Genomic DNA, 17,657 nt, shown 5'->3' with positions numbered 1-17,657 from the left:
GTGACACAGCAAGACCCTATATCTAAGGAAAAAATAAAATCTTTATAGATAAGTCAAAAGATGTTATCTCTTTTTTAAGTGATCCATACAAATGGCCAAAAAGCATATGAAAGATGCTCAACATCAGTAATCATTAGAGAAATGCAACATCAAAACAATAACACAGTGTCATCTCACATCCATTAGGATGGCTACTATTAAAACAATAACAAAAAAAACAAAAACAGAAAATAAGTGTTGTTGAGGATGTGGAGAAATTGAAACTGTTATGAAATGGTGCTGCCACTGTGGAAAACAGTGTGTAGGCTCCTCAAAAAATTAAAAATAGAACTACAATATGATCCAGCAATCCCACTTCTGGGTATACAGTCTTGTGCCACATAATGTTTCAGTCAATTATGGACCACATGTGATGGTGAGCCCATAAGATTATAATAACATTTTTACTGTACCTTTTCTGTGGGCACACAAATAGTTTCCACTGTGTTACAGTTGCCTACGGTATTCAGTACAGTAACATACTATACAGGTGTATAGTGTAGAAGCAGTAGGTTATACTATATAGCCTAGGTGTATAGGACAGTATACCACCTAGAATTGTGTAAGTACACTGTATGATGCACAACTTCAAATTACCTAATGATGCCTTTCTCAGAACATAACCCCATTCTTAAGCACTGCATGACTGGATGTCCAAAAGAACCGAAAGCAGCGTCTTTTTGTTTTGAGCTAGGATCTCATTCTGTCACCCACGGTGGAGTGCAGCATCACAGTCACAGCTCACGATAGCCTCCTGGGCTCAAGTGATCGTCCTGCCTCAGCTTCCTAAGTAGCTGGGACTACAGGTGCACGCCATCACACCCTGCTAATTTTTTCACTTTTATACAGATGGTGTCTCTCTTTGTTGGCCAGGCTGGTCTTGAACTCCTGGCCTCAAGCAGTCCTCCTACCTTGGCTTCCCAAAGTTCTGGGATTACAGGCATAAACCACTGCTCCCAACCACAAAGCAGAGTCTTGAAGACATATTTGCACACCCATGTTCATAGCAACATTCATAATAGCTGAGTGGTGGAAACAATCCTGCTGTCCATTGATGAACGGATAAACCAAATGTGTATACATATAATGAAATATGTATACATTTCCTTCTTTAAAAAGGAAGGAAATCCTGTTACTTGCTTTAACATAGATGAACCTTGAGGTCATTGTGCCAAGCACAGTAAGTCAGTCACAAAAGTATGATTTCTGTTATATGAGTTATCTAAAGTAGTCAAATTCATAGAAACAGAAAATAGAATTGATGTTTACTGGGATTTGAGGGGAAGGGGAAAAAGTTGTTTAATAGACATGTTCAGTTTTGCAACACGAGAAAGTTACTGGAGATCTGTTTTTAACACTGCATATACTTTACACTGCTGAATTCTACACTCAGAATGGTTAACATGATAAATTTTATATGTTTGTTCTTGTTTTTTTGTTTTTTTTTTTGTTGTTGTTGTTTTGGTTTTTTTTGTTTTTTTGTTTTTTGTTTTTTGTTTTTTTTGAGACAGGAGTCTCGCTCTGTCACCCAGGCTCTGGAGTGCAGTGGTGCAATCTCGGCTCACTGCAAGCTCCGCCTCCTGGGTTCATGCCATTCTCCTGCCTCAGCCTCCTGAGTAGCTGGGACTACAGGCACTCACCACCATGCCTGGCTAATTGTTTTGTATTTTTATTAGAGACAGGGTTTCACCTTGTTGGCCACGCTTGTCTCGAACTTCTGTCCTCAAGTGATTCCCCCCCACCCCCCCATCAGCTTCCCAAAGTGCTAGGATTACAGGCATGAGCCACTGTGCTCAGCCTAATTTTTTTTTTTTTAATTTAAATAGAGGCAGGGTCTTCCTTTGTGCCCAGGCTGGTCTCAAATTTCTGGGCTCAAGCGATCCTCCCACCTTGGCCTCCAAAGTGCTGGAATTACAGACAATTACCATGCCCAGCTAAAAATATTTTTTTTTTTTTTCAAAGACAGATTCTTACTTTGTCGTTCAGATTGGAGAGCAGTGATGCAATCACGACTCACTGAAGCCCAGACCTCCCTGGCTCAAGCGATCCTCCTGCCTCAGCCTCTCAAGTGGCTGGGACTACATGTGCGAGCTACCACACTCTGCTAATTTTTTAAATTTTCTTGGAGATATAGGGTCTTCCTATGTTGCCCAGGCTATTCTCAAGGGATCCTCCCACCAGTGTGCCCAGCCTAAAATCACTGTTTAACTTCATCTTACAGTTAAAGGAGTTCTGATGTTGTTAGATTTTCCGTTTTATGAAATAGCAACTAAACAGCTTCACCAGCATTCAATATTTAAATGATGTGTGCACTTAGAGAAATTGGTGCACCCAAATGGAAGAAATTCCCATAAGGTTTTTTTTTTGTTATTGTGTTTCGTTTTTTATTTTTTGTTTTTGTTTTTGTTTGAGACGGAGTCTCACTCTGTCACCCAGGTTGGAGTGCAGTGGCGCGATCTCAGCTCACTGCAAGCTCTGCCTCCCAGGTTCATGCCATTCTCCTGCCTCAGCCTCCCGAGTAGCTGGGACCACAGGTGCCCGCCACCATGCCTGGCTAATTTTTTGTATTTTTAGTAGAGACGGGGTTTCACCGTGTTAGCCAGGATGGTCTCGATCTCCTGACCTCGTGATCCGCCCGCCTTGGCCTCCCATTGTTTTTTGGTTTTTTTTGAGATGGAGTTTCACTCTTGTTGTCCAGGCTGGAGTGCAATGGCACGATCTTGGCTTACTGCAGCGTCCGCCTCCCGGGTTCAAGCTATTCTCCTGCCTCAGCCTCCTGAGTAGCTGGGATTACAGGCATGTGCTACCACACCCGGCTAGTTTTGTATTTTTAGTAGAGACCGGGTTTCTCCATGTTGTTCAGGCTGGTCTCAAACTCCCCACCTCAGGTGATCCGCCCGCCTCCGCCTCCGCCTCCACCTCCCAAAGTGCTGGGATTACAGGCGTGAGCCCCTGTGCCTGGCCTCCCATAAGTTTTTGTAGTAAGCTTGGGTTTTCCCTTTAATTCTAAAATAAGAGATATGATTATTATTTTAAAGTTAATAGTTGTAACACATGTACACTTAAAAAATCTAGAACTGTAGTCACAGAAATCTTACGGGTGCATATCAGAAAAACGAAACTAGTTACTTTAAAAGCATCAATTAGGCCATTGGCAGTGACTCACACCTATAATCCCAGTACTTTGGGAGGCCGATGCTGGAGGATTGCTTCAGGCAAGGAGTTCAAGACCATATTGGGCAATATAGCAAGACCCTTGTCTCTACAAAAACATACAAAAAAAAAAATTAGCTGGGCATGGTAGTGCAGGCCTGTGGTCCCAGCTACTCAGAAGAGTGAAGTGAGGGATCTCTTGAGCCCAGGAGTTTGAGGTTGCAGTCAGCTGTGACCATGCCACTGCACTCCAGCCTGGGCGAGAGAGTGAGACTTTATCTCACAGAAATAAATAAAGCACAGGCTGGGTGTGGTGGCTCAAACCTGTAATCCTGGAGGCTTCCCAGGCTGGTGCCTGAGTCCCACATCTCTCGCCCCCCATCCTCCCCACATCCCATTCCTCCCTCACACCTGGCCCTGTGGCTCTTCCTCCTTCCCTTCCCCCGCCAAAAAAAAAAAAAAAAAAAATCTGTAATCCTAGCACTTGGGACACCAAGGCGAGCAGACCACCTGAGCCCAGAAGTTCGAGATCAGCCTGGACAAAATGGTGAAACCCCATGTTTACCTCCCCCACAAAAAAAAAGCAAAAGTTAGCCGGGTGTGGTGGCGTATGCCTGTAGTCCCAGCTACCCTGGAGGAAGAGGTAGGAGGATGGCTTCAGCCCAGGAGGCGGAGGCTGCAGTGAGCCACTATGTCCAGCTCAGTTTTCTTACATCACAAATACATTTCCTTTTTTTAAGGTGAATATCCCTTTATTCAATTAAGTTTTATAAAACAGCCATTGTAGGCCAGGCACAATGGCTCATGCCTGTAATCCCAGCATTTTGGGAGGCCAGGGTGGGAGGATCATTTGAGGGATGGAGTTCGAGACCAACCTGGCCAACATGGTGAAACCCGGCCTCTACTAAAAAAAATACAGAAATTAGCTGGGTGTGGTGGCACGTGCCTGTAGTCCTAGCTACTCGGGAGGCTGAGGCAGGAGAATCACTTGAACCTGGAGGTGGAGGTTGCAGTGAGCCAAGATTGCGCCACTGCACTGCAGCCTGGGAGACAGACTGAGTGAGACTCGGTCTGAAAAAAAAAAAAAAAAAACCAAAGTAGCCATTGTAGTTTGGGCCAGCAAAAGTCTCATGGTTCACTCATTACAGTATAGTCCCTGGACTGATAGCTATTTATCTACATGGTGTGTGTTGAAGATACTATTGTAGAATTCAGCAACTAATATAAACTGTGTCTTGATCTGACTCACTGTCTTGTATTATCTTCTGTAGGGGCACACTGAGTTGCCTGAAGGCAAGAAATTTTTAAATTGTGTCATTTTCATTAAAACTTGAGCTTTGGAATTATTGCATATTAGTGATAAAAGTAACAGATCTCAAGAATGTGCCCTCTAGGGGGCCAGATGTTTTAAGCATTTGCTCTTTCTGTGTAAGATTTCACAAGACTTTCAGACTGTCCTCATTTTGATAATATGGTCATAAGCTTGAACTTGCATAAGTCCTATGAGAAAGTTTGGATCATAAATAAATTTAATATATCATAATTTCCCTTTGTGATATAAACGACTATTGTTACTTGTTTTGCTATAGATGTATAAAAAAATAACTAAGGCAATAAAAAATTAGAACCAGGCCAGGCACGGTGGCTCACGCCTGTAATCCCAGCACCTGGGGAGGCCGAGGCAGGTGGATCACCTGAGGTCGGGAGTTCAAGACCAGCCTGACCAACATGGAGAAACCCCGTCTCTACTAAAAATACAAAATTAGCCTGGCATGGTGGTGCATGCCTGTAATCCCAACTACTCAGGAGGCTGAGGCAAGAGAATCGCTTGAACCCGGGAGGCGGAGCTTGTGGTGAGCCGAGTTCATGCCATTGCACTCCAGCCTGCCTGGGCAATAAGAGCGAAACTCTTACCTCAAAAAAAATCAGAACCAATGTAAGATCACTTTACAGAGTCATTGTTAACCATCTCACCACTCTACAAGTTCTTTCCCTTTATCTTCTATTTTCATAAAAAATACTATGCTGCTGGATCTTTGTGGTTTATTAACTGAACTGTTTAAAATGAAATAAAAAATACATAATGATAACAGCTTTACTTAGATATAATACATATAACATACAATTCACCCATTTGAAGTATACAATTCAGTGTGTTTCATTGCCCCATAAAGAAGCCTAGTACCCATTAGCAATCACTTTTCTTCCAATCCCTCCTCCAGCCCTGTGCAGCTGTCAGTCTTTTCTCTATCTCTGGCTTTTTGTATTCTGGACATTTTGTACAAATAGAACCATAAAATATGTGGTTTTTATGAATAGATTCTTTTAGTTGGCATGTTTTCAAGGATTTTCTATGATATCATATGTATTATCACTTCATTTCTATTTCAGATACTTCATTGTATAAATGTGACACTTTATTTTTCCATTTGTCAGTTGGTGAGCATTTTTCTTATTATGCTTTTGGGCTATTATGAATAATGTGGGGACATATGCTCTACTCTAGATGTAGAGTGTGCCTTTGGTTTTTTTAAATTTATTTTTATTTTTTTGAGACCAAGTCTTGGTCTGTCACGCCCAGGCTGGAGTGTAGTGGCGTGATTTTGGCTCACTGCAACCTCTGCCTCACAGGTTCAAGTGATTCTCCCGCCTCAGCCTCCCAAGTAGTTGGGAGACTGGTGGCACTCGCCACCACACCCGGCTAATTTTTTGTATTTTTAGTAGAGACAGGGTTTCATCATATTGTCCAGGCTGGTCTCGAGCTCCCCACCTCAGGTGATCTGCCCACCTCAGCCTCCCAAAGTGCTGACATTACAGGCATGAGCCACTGTGCACAGCCTAACAAGGTTTTTGGTTTTTTTGTGTGTGACAGAGTCTCACTCTGTTTCTCAGGCTGGAGTGCAGTGGCTCAGTTTCAGCTCACTGCATAGAATGTGTCCTTGTTTTAAAACATTAGATTTTTATGTCATAATTTTATTTTCAAATAGCAATTTTCATTGCCTGAAGATAATTGGATAGTTATCAAACTTTGCTAATAACTTCCTTTGTTCTAAAGAAGAGAGATTGATGGTTCAAAGAAAAAAGATTTACTGAGTTTTTAATACAAAGCGAACTGTGGCCGTGTGCAATGGCTCACGCCTGTAATCCCAGCACTTTGTGAGGCTCAGGCGGGCAGATTACTTGAGGTCAGGAGTTCGAGACCAGCCTGACCAACATGAGGAAACCCCATCTCTACTAAAATAGAAAAATTATCTGGGCATGGTGGTGTGTGCCTGTAATCCCAGCTACTTGGGAGGCTGAAGCAGGAGAATCACTTGAACCCAGGAGGTGGAGGTTGCAGTGAGTTGAGATCGCACCACTGCCCTCCAGTCTGGGCAACAGAGCGAGACTCTGTCTCAAAAAGATAGAAATAAATAAATAAAGTGAACTGTTACATTAATTATATTTTAATTATTTTGTATCAAATAGATACTTGGTGCTTGAAAAACTGAAGAAAGAAGACGCTGACCGAATTCATATATTCAGTTCTTTTTTCTATAAACGCCTTAATCAGAGAGAGAGGAGAAATCATGAAACAACTAATCTGTCGTAAGTCAAACTCTGAAAATATTTAACAGATGTAAGTCACTCAAATTTAACTAAGTAAAAAATCACATACGTGAAAGAAAACACAAATCTCTGCAGTTCTCTTGCTTACTTTTTAAATTCTCCAGCCAGGAAGAGAACACACTAAATAAATCAGTTCCATTTTCATTCTTCATGGGTTCATGCCTTAAACTAACTTTGTGCTAGTTTTGGAATTTTTTTTAACAACTTATTTATATTGAGGCAATATCATTTAGTTCTCTTATCAGTTTACAAAATTAATATAATTCATAATATTCTAATACTTTCAGAATACCTGGAATTTATAAATGTTCTAGGTCAAATATCTAGAATAGTGTTTCCCAAATGTGACTAATAGGTTTTTTAAAATTACTTAGATACTTACTAACTACAGATTACTCTGTTTTATCCTAGTTGTTTATCCATAATATCTAAGAAAGGAACCTGTGAATCTATACTCTTAATAAGCTCTTTGGATGATTGTTCTCAGACAAATTAAGGAAGTACCGTTGCAGTATATATACAAATCAGGAGTACACAGTAGTCCTGATTTGTTTTCTTTTTTTCAAGACAGGATCTCACTCTGTCGCCCAGGCTGGAGGGTATTGGTGCGATCTTGTCTCACCACAACCCCTGAGGTGATCCTTCCACCTCAGCCTCCCAAGTAGCTGGGACTAAGGCACACGCCACCCCACCCAGCTACATTTTGTATTTTTTTTGGAGACAGGGTTTCACCATGTTTCCCAGGCTGGTTTCAAACTCCTGGGCTCAAGGAATCTGTTCGCCTCTGCCTCCCAAAGTACTGGGATTTCAGGTGTGAGCCACCATGTCCCACCTATTTTCTTTATAATTCCTCTCCAATAGTGATGGCATCTAGCTCTGATAATTTGCTGGTAATTGATCAAAAGATACACTTAAGAATTGGTACATTTTTTAATTTAAAACTAGTGTTAGATGTCTTGAATTAATGGCTGCTATGCATAATAAATAATAATAATAAATAATATTTTCTCTTATTTCAGCAATTCCTAATGTTGCATCTTAGAAGTGATAACAGTCATTGGTTTTGACTAGTGCTCATAGCTATATTGCTTCATCTACCATCAGATAATGCTCACTTTTCCTACTGTGTTCTCCCCAGTTACCCTAAGTTGTGCTTGGCTACACCTCTCAATATAGTTGCCAGTACGAATTCTGCAGTAATAAAAATAGTAAAGAGAAGTCTAGGCAAGATAAACACTAGAACTTCCGCCCCTCAGATGGAGTAACAGGAGTAAAATATCTTTCTCCAAATTCAACAATGGGTAGTCCCATGCCTTCCTAGTTTCCATCCAGCAAGTTGTATTTTCTTTCCCCAGTTTGTCAAGCCATTTTATGCAACTGTTTGAACTATTACATCTGAATCTTCTTAATTTATACATCACTACATATAAGCTGGAGCACTAGAAATATTTCAGAAGCTTATAATTTATCTCCTTCTTACAGAATACAGCAAAAGCGACATGGGAGAGTAAAAACATGGACCCGGCATGTAGATATTTTTGAGAAGGATTTTATTTTTGTACCCCTTAATGAAGCGTGAGTAAGAATTTCCTTTATGTAAATGATGGCAATTTTTAAATAATGAGTATGAGATGAAGAATTCATTTTAAAACATCTTTCTGAAATCTCTTGTATATATTCATATTTGTACTGCCTGTTTTACAAGAATTAATGCAGTTTCATAGTGAATCATGGAAGATATTGAATTTTACAGACAATAGACCAGATACCTTTCTAATCTCATTTTATTCATTAATGTCAAATAATACCATTTTTTAAAAAATGGTGCTTATTGTCTAGCAAGTAACCTATAGAAAAGTATTATTTTATACAAAAAGATGATTAGGTCACATAAAGGAACTGGAATCTTAAGTTTAAAATACACTTCTGTTTTCAACCAGAAAGGAGAAATGATGGTTGGATTTATGCCATTTTTCAATTAAAAACCATGTGGACTACTTGAAGCAGTTTCTGAGTAAATGGAGGTGTTTAAAGATTTGTATTATTCTCTCCCAATGACTAGCTAGTAGTATTTTACAATTGAGACTTAAAGTTTTTTGTATTTTATTCTTTCGCTTTTCTATGCCCTCAATCCAAAGACCACCAGAAATACACTTGTAGTCGGAAAACTTGGGTTTATTACTTGCATCAAGGAATAACACACACCATGGGCCACTCTGGAGCCTCTCAATAAAAGGATGTTTCAAAGAACCTGTGACAGAATCTGGGCTTTCCTTGGGTGATATGGGGGAGGGTCTAAAGTAGTAGTGGTTTGCCTAGGTAAAGAAGTAGCATTCACTCATTAATAAAGAAGAATGTTGGCTATTTTGTGGTTTCCAACTGTGACCTTACGTTTTTCTCTGCTTAGACAAATTATGATATGGCCCTACTTTGTCTCATTCTATCATGGTTGCAGAATATGCTTTCCTGGAGTTGGTATTCTGTGCGATTGTTTATGTCTAATAAGCCTAACTGTGCCAAGCTAGCTTCTGAATTTTTTTTTTTTTTTAAACTTTTGTAGAGGTGACGGTCTCACTGTGTTGCTCAGGCTGGTCTTGAACTCTTGGCCTCAAGCCATCCCCCACCTCAGCCTCCCAAGTAGCTGGGATTATAGACATGAGCCACTGCTCCTAGCAAAGCTATATATTTTTAAATTCATATTATCATAGTAAAGTTTAAAATAACATTTAAAACTAGTTAATTTCTTCATTCTCTTCAAAATAAGGTTTTGGCTGGGCGTGGTGGCTCACGCCTGTAATCCCAGCACTTTCAGAGGCTGAGGTGGGCAGATTACTTGAGGTCAGGGGTTCAAGACCAACCTGGCCAACATGGCAAAACCTCGTCTCTACTGAAAATACAAAAATTAGCTCGGCGTGGTGGTGCGTGCCTGTAATCCCAGCTACTCGGGAGGCTGAGGCAGGAGGATCGTCTGAACCCAGGGGGCAGAGGTTGCAGTGAGCCAAGATCATGCCCCTGCACTCCAGCCTGGGCAGCAGAGTGAGACTCCATCTCAAAAAAAAAAAAAGAAAGAAAGAAAAGACGGTTTCTTGACTGAGTACTAATTTGTCTTGTAAAGTAACATGTGAACAGCTTACTAGGTGAAAGGGAGGGAAGCCATTTGTCAGAAATGAATTATAAAAATTTTAAATAGAAATATTATTTGATTATACACGATTTAGGAATAGAGGCACATCCCTCTTAGTCACTATACCTCTGCATGGAAGTTATTATCAGTGCTTCCAGTCACCTTAGTGAGAGGTAGAAAATGAACTCTGTACAGAGGGCTCTACCATTTGTAGATTAAAAAATAGCCAATAAATCAAGAGAGCTTGTTTTAGTTTTTGCTTTTTTTTTTTTTTGAAGAGATAAAGCTACAAATACTTATACACTAATTATGTTAGATTGGCTGCCATATATATTTGTCATCTGTTTTGTTTTTATTTTTTCTAGTAGTACCAATTTTTTCTTTCTTTCTTTTTTCTCGAGATAGGGTCTCTGTCTGTCACCCAGGCAGGAATGTAGTAGCATGATGTCAGCTTACTGCAGCCTCAACCTCCCAGGCTTAAGCGATCCTCTGACCTCAGCCTCCTGAGTAGCTAGGACTATAGGTGCATGCTACCACACCCAGCTAATTTTTGTATTTTTTTTTAGAGGATGGGGTTTTGCCATGCTGCCCAGGCTGGTCTCAAACTCCAGAGCGGAAGCGATCCACCTGCCTTAGCCTCTCAAAGTGCTGGGATTACAGGCATGTGCCACTGTACCTGGCCCTAATTTTTTTCTTAAGTTTCTAAGCTGTTTATTAAAAATTGTTATAGTAATTTCCAGAAACACAAATTTAATGTGTGGATCTAATCTATCTTAAGTGAAATTGCCTAGGTATTTTCTTTTGTTTTGTTTTGTTTTTTAAAGACAGAGTCTCATTCTGTTGCCCAGGCTGGAGTACAGTGGTGGAATCATAGCTCACTGAAGCTTCAAACTCCTAGGCTTAAGCAATCCTCCTGAGTAGCCAGAACTACAGGCATGTGCCACAGGCCCAGCTAATTTTTTTAATTTTTTTTTGGAGACGGGGTCTAGCTATGTTGCCCAGACTGGTCTCAAACTTCTGGCCTCAAGCAGTTCCCCCACCTCAGCCTCCCATAGCACCAGGATTACAGGCATGAGCCACTGCGCCTGGCCAAAAGTCTGTGTTACCCTCTCTCCTGCTGTTAAAGTTAATGTAGTTGTTATTAAAAGGAATCATAAAAGTAAAACCCTGGCTTAATGGAAGTAATTGTCTGATTCAGCTTTCTCTTCTTAGGCCAAAAAGGATTTTTCCTAGTTTTTAGGTGAGGAAATTTGTAGCTTAGCCACATTGGCATAGCTAAGAAATTTTAAGAACTGTGATAGGCTTTATTACAGCTATAGGTTGAGAGTCACTGTATTATACTATATTTCATCAATTTTATTTTATTTATTTTGAGATGGGGTCTCACTCTGTCTTCCAGACTGGAGTGCAGTGGCACCTTCTCGGCTCACTGCAACCTCCACCTCCCAGGCTCAAGCTATCCTCCCACCTCAGCCCCCAACCCCAGTAGCTTGGACCACAGGCATGTGCCATCACACCCAGCTAATATTTTGTGTTTTTGGTAGAGACGGGGTTTTGCCACGTTGCCCAGGCCAGTCTCCAACTCCTGAGCTCAAGCGATATGCCTGCCTCAACCTCCCAAAGTGTTGGGATTACAGATGTGAGCCACTGTGCCTGGCATCATCAATTTTTAAAACACATTTTTCCCGCATTGCAACGTGTCTAAAGTTGTGATGTGACTTTAAAATAAAATTAGCTATGTGTTAGAAGTGATGAAATGAGGAGGTTGGTGTGTTAGCCTGATCTAAATCCATAGGGTACTAACGAATAATAATGAAGAACAGGAGAGAAGCAAGCTTTCATCCATCTGGCCTTCGCAATACTGAAGATGAAGCCAGCCAGCCTATGACAGCCATTTCTACTGGATGCTGTTTGATGAAGAGATAGATAGTGCTGTTTCTTAGTACTAACTTAGGTACTCTGATATTCTACAAAAATGAGAAAGTGGAATAATTTCTATCCATGGCAAGATAATTTGTTTTTCATCCAGCAAATATTTATTGAACACCCTACCATAGGACAAATATTATTTTGCTTGACCAATAAGCTCCCTGACATCTACAGCCTGTTCCTTGTATCCCAACACAGCCCTGTGTCTAGCAAAAAATGAGTATTAGCCAGGACTGTACAGCTTCTTGCTTGTGTCCTATACTCTACTGTTGGGAACAGTGATACCTGAATTCAGCTGTATCATAAGCACCTACTTGATAGCTGGAACTCTCTACTAATACTTAAATTTTTGTGCAAGGACTAGGTTAGATATGTTCTTTCTTTTTAATATATTAAATTTCAATATAGCATGAGATAAAACATTACTTATATACATATTTTTGATATTAAGCCTTTCCTGTCTTAACACACAGTAACAGCAAAAAGAACAAAACTATATATGCAATTCTTAGAGAATGTTGAAAAATCGTATGACCTAATCAGACTGCTGAAGACAGTTTAATCTTTTTTTTTTTTTTTTTTTTTGGAGACGGAGTCTCGCTCTGTCGCCCAGGGTGGAGTGCAGTGGCATGATCTCGGCTCACTGCAACCTCCGCCTCCCGGGTTCAAGCAATTCTTCTGCCTCAACCTCCCGAGTAGCTGGAACTACAGGCGCACACTGCCATGCCCAGCTAATTTTTTGTATTTTAGTAGAGACGGGGTTTCACCGTGTTGCCCAGGCTGTTCTCAAACTCCTGAACTCAGGCAATCCACCCGCCTCGGCCTCCCAAAGTGCTAGGATTACAGGCATGAGCCACCGCGCCTGGCCGACAGTTTAATCTTTAAGATGGATAGTTTTCCATCTTTTTACATAAAGAGAAAGCAAAGGGGAATGACGAGTTGCAAAGTGACATTACTTGCCAGAAAAGTCAATGAATTTTTCATTCCAAAGACAAGAAAAGGTTCAGGGATTGTTTGCAAAAGTAAATACAGGCTACATAATTTTAATGCAAACTATGTTATTTTTGAATAGACATTGTGTTCTGTTACTGAATCAGTGATCACATAAAACAAGCAGATTAATTTGAGAACTAAAAAAAAATAGGCTTTTTTTTTTTTTTTTTTTTTTTGAGATGGAGTCTTGCTCTGTCACCCCCAAGCTGGAGTGCAGTGGCACAATCTCGGCTCACTGCAACCTCTGCCTCTTGGGTTCAAGTGATTCTCCTGCCTCAGCCTACTGAGTAGCTGAGATTACAGATGCGCACCACTGCGCCTGGCTAATTTTTGTATTTTTAGTAAAGACGGGGTTTTGCCATGTTGGCTACGCTGGTCTCGAACTCCTGACCTCAGGTGATCCACCCGCCTCAGCCTCCTGAAGTGCTGGGATTACTGGCGTGAGCTACTACCGCGCCTGGCCAGAATTAGGCATTTTTAATAAATTCATTGGCAGGAACTTCAGAAAAAAATATTTTAATTGATATGTATTGCCAAATATAATAAACTTTTCTAATAACATATTTAGTCATTTCATTTGTTTTTTACAGTGCACACTGGTTTTTGGCTGTTGTTTGTTTCCCCGGTTTGGAAAAACCAAAGTGTGAACCTAATCCTCATTACCATGAAAATGCTGTCATGCAGAAATGTTCACCTGTAGAGGACAGTTGTATTTCTTCTTCAGCCAGTGAAATGGAGAGTTGTTCACAAAACTCCTCCGCCAAGCCTGTAATTAAGAAGATGCTAAACAAAAAACATTGCATAGCTGTGATTGATTCCAATCCTGGGCAGGAAGAAAGTGACCCTCGTTATAAGAGAAACATGTGCAGTGTAAAATACAGCGTGAAAAAAATAAATCATACGGCGAGCGAAAATGAAGAATTCATTAAAGGAGAATCTACATCCCAGAAAGTTGCTGATAGGACTAAAAGTGAGAATGGCCTACAGAATGAAGGTTTAAGTTCCACACATCATACAGGTATGTATCTAAATGTTTTGAAAGAATGAAAAAATTCAGAATAATCTGGATTTTTTAATAAACAGGATTAAGATCCTGTTTTAAAGAAAATCAGGTTAATGGCTGGGTGTGGTGGCTCATGCTTATAATCCCAGCACTTTGGGAGGCCAAGGCAGGAGGATCACTTGAGGCCAGGAGTTTGAGAGCAGCCTGGGCAACATAGCGAGACCCAATCTCCAATAAATAAATAAATAAATAGAAAATTTTTAAAGAATTTACTTATAACAATATAGTAACACAACTTACTTTTAATTTATACTGAGGTATAATTATAATATCCACTCATTTTATGAGTATAGCTTAATGAACTTTGATAAATGTATACATAGAGTCATGTAATCACTACTGCAATCAAAATTGAGAACCTGACCAGGGCACAGTGGCTCACAACTGTAATCCCAGCACTTTGAGAGTCCAAGATGGGCAGATCACTTGGGCTCAGAAGTTTGAAACCAGTCTGGGCAACATGGTAAAGTCCTGTCTCTACCGAAAATACAGAAACTTAGCCAGACGTGGTGGTGCACATCTGTGGTCCCAGCTACTTGGGAGGTTGAGGAGGGAGGATCGCTTGAGTTCAGGGGGCTGAAGTTGCAGTGAGTGCACCCCAGCCTGGGTGACAGAGTGAAACCCCATCTCAAAATTAAAAAACAAAAAAATTGAGAACTTTCCATCACTCCAAAAAAAAATCCCCTTGTGCCCTTTTTGTAGTCTGTCTCTTCTGTCACCTGTAGGGTACAATTTTGAAATTGTAGTACAAAGTTTACATTTTCCATTTATTGGAACTTGGATTTATTTTTATTTCATAGGAAATTTACAGTATTCAGCATTAACAGTAGTTGTGCAGTCTTAGATATATAAGACAAATTAGATCTCAATTTACACATTGGTAAATTGAGATCAAATGGCCCAAGGCAGAAATTAAAGCTTTCTCTTCAGAATAGTGAACATTCCTGAAGGGGTGGCCTGCCCTTCCACACCTGTGGGTATATCTCGTCAGGTGGGACGAGAGACTGAGAAAGAAGTAAGACACAGAGACAAAGTATAAAGATCAGTAGGCCCAGGAGAACGGCACTCAGCATATCAAGGACCTGCACCGGCACTTGAGTTCTCTCAGTTTTTATTGATTACTATTTTCACTATCTCAGCAAGAGCAATGCGGTAGGAGAGCGAGGTGATAATAGGGAGAAGGTCAGCAAGAAAACATGTGAGCAAAGGAATCTGTGTTACAATTAAGTTCAAGGGGAGGTACTATGCCTGGATGTGCACGTAGGCCAGATTTATGTTTCTGTCCACCCAAACATCTCAGTGGAGTAAAGAATAACAAAGCAGCATTGCTGCCAACGTCTCGCCTCCTGCCATAGGGCAGTTTTTCTCCTATCTCAGAACTGAACAAATGTACAATCGGGTTTTATACCGAGACATTCAGTTCCCAGGAGCAGGCAGGAGACAGTGGCCTTCCTCTATCTCAACTGCAAGAGGCTTTCCTCTTTTACTAATCCTTCTCAGCACAGACCCTTCACAGGTGTTGGGCTGGGGGACGGTCAGGTCTTTCCCATCCCACAAGGCCATATTTCAGACTATCACATGGGAGAAACCTTGGACAATACCCGGCTTTCCAGGGCAGAGGTCCCTGCGCCTTTCCGCAGCACGTTGTGCCACTGGTTTATCGAGACTAGAGAATGGTGATGACTCTTACCAAGCATACTGCTTGTAAGCATTTTGTTAACAAGGCAGATCCTGCACAGCCCTAGATCCCTTAAACCTTGATTCCATACAACACATGTTTTTGTGAGCTCAAGATTGGGGCAAAGTGGTTGGGGCAAAGTTACAGCATCTCAGGGCAAAGCAATTGTTCAGGGTACAGGCCAAAATGGAGTTTCTTATGTCTTCCCTTTCTACATAGACACAGTAACAGTCTGATCTCTCTTTCTTTTCCCTATACATTCCAATTAAAGGTTGGTTCTTCATTCCTCACTCTCCTTCACTGTTTTCAGTGGGAAGAGGAGCACTGGTCCAGTCTCTGCTTGTTTAAATCTCTCTTCAGCTCTAATAAATTGATTTTTGTCCTTGAGTCAGTTCTGTAGTTGTAGAACCTGTTAAATCTAGTTTTGGCCAGGTGTGGTGGCTCACGCCTGTAATCCCAGCACTTTGGGAGGCTGAGGCGGGTGGATCACTAGGTCAGGAGTTTGAGACCAGCCTGACCAATGTGGTAAAACCCCATCTCTACTAAAAATACAAAAATTAGCTGGGCATGGTGATGCCTGCCTGTAATCCTAGCTACTCAGGAGGGTGAGGCAGGAGAATCACTTGAACCTGGGGGCGGAGGTTGCAGTGAGCCGAGATCGCACCACTGCATTTCAGTCTGGGCAACAGAGTGAGACTCCGTCTCATAAATAAATAATAAATAAATAACTAGTTTCTGTTCAAATTCTTAAATTTGATATCAAGTCAATTGTATAATTTCCTCTCCAACCTACAAGTAAAATAGTCCTCTCCATAAAAACCCATAACATGCTATAGTGTGTGCCTTGCAAACTTCTTAAACTGTGAATAGATCTAATACATTTTTCTTCTTTTTTTTTAATACCTTGCTCATGGAACTAATGAATTTTCTTTGGATGAAAAATATTGGTATAGGACATAGAATAAATTATGTGAATTCAGAAAGAACCTATCAAAAATTGTGAATATGGAACATACTCTTGGTACTTATACCAGCTTATATTATTCTAGTGAGTTAGAAAGCTATTGTTGAGCTTTTTTTTTTTTTTTTTTTTTGAGATGGAGTCTCTCTTAATCGATTACCCAGGCTAGAGTGCAGTGGCGCAATCTTGTCTCACTGCAACCTCCCCCTCCTGGGTTCAAGAGATTGTCTTCTCTTGCCTCAGCCTCCCTAGTAGCTGGGATTACAGGTGCACACCACCTCACCCAACCTGTTGAGCTCTTGTAAGAAACCTCCTGAGCAGGAAAATCTGGAGTAGATTAGTGGCTGCTTGGGGCTTTTGGGGGGTGGGCAGGTGAGGTGGGTGGGAATGTAGGAAGAGAGTGATAGCTAAGTGGTATGGGGTTTCTTTTTGAGATGATGAAAAGGTTTAAAAATTGGTTGTGATGATGGCTGTGCATATACTAAAAAACATTAGATTGTGTACTTTAAATGGCTGTATATGGTATGTGAATTACATTTTAGTGTGGCTTTTTAAAGTCTCCTTTTGACCAATAATGTTACATACTTTAATGTGAATTCAAATGAATTAAGGTGCTTGACTTAAAGCAATGGGACAAAAGCCTAGGGCTTCATATACACAAACTCCAGAGATTTCTAGTGCCCTCACCTACAAATTAATTTTCTGGTCAAGTAACAGCCAGTTAAATTTGAGTAAATAGCCTCAAAAATCCTAATGGAGGCCAAAGCAAAAAATAACTTGTTTTATGTAGTTTGCCTTCTTAATACTTGTTTATCCCATTTACTCATTTTTGAATTATAGTTTGTACATTTTTGTTTTGTTTTTAGTATGTGTATACCATATCAACTATCTCTTCCTCTGAAACAAATGTTTCACAAAAAATCACATACAGTGATTTCACATATAGTCAACAAGTGTTGACTACTTATGTCAGATAACAGGCTGTAGTAAGTGGAAATTAGGTTTTTACAGTAAACTAGGGAAATAACAATGTGTGGAATCACTACTTTCACTTGCTGTTTTTTCACTTGACACCTTATCAAATAATTGACTTGCCATGGTGCATGAA

At 40.5% G+C, this 17,657-nt stretch overlaps 1 protein-coding gene across 6 annotated transcripts in view; it reads left to right on the top strand.

Moving 5' to 3' along the window:
• Positions 1–17,657, top strand: part of SENP6 (SUMO specific peptidase 6) — a 118,455-nt gene that overhangs the window by 89,132 nt on the left and 11,666 nt on the right. For all 6 annotated transcript variants that reach the window (XM_003271132.3, XM_030809313.1, XM_030809312.1 and 3 more), the window contains 3 exons: positions 6,661–6,780; positions 8,284–8,376; positions 13,438–13,865. In XM_003271132.3, coding sequence (XP_003271180.2) covers positions 6,661–6,780; positions 8,284–8,376; positions 13,438–13,865 — 641 coding nt within the window. The remainder of the gene's footprint in view (positions 1–6,660; positions 6,781–8,283; positions 8,377–13,437; positions 13,866–17,657) is intronic.

The sequence above is a fragment of the Nomascus leucogenys genome, chromosome 3 (assembly GCF_006542625.1).
Source record: "Nomascus leucogenys isolate Asia chromosome 3, Asia_NLE_v1, whole genome shotgun sequence".
Taxonomy (NCBI): domain Eukaryota; kingdom Metazoa; phylum Chordata; class Mammalia; order Primates; family Hylobatidae; genus Nomascus; species Nomascus leucogenys.
Note: the sequence above shows the minus strand (reverse complement) of the source record. Positions and strands in the feature narration are given on the sequence as shown.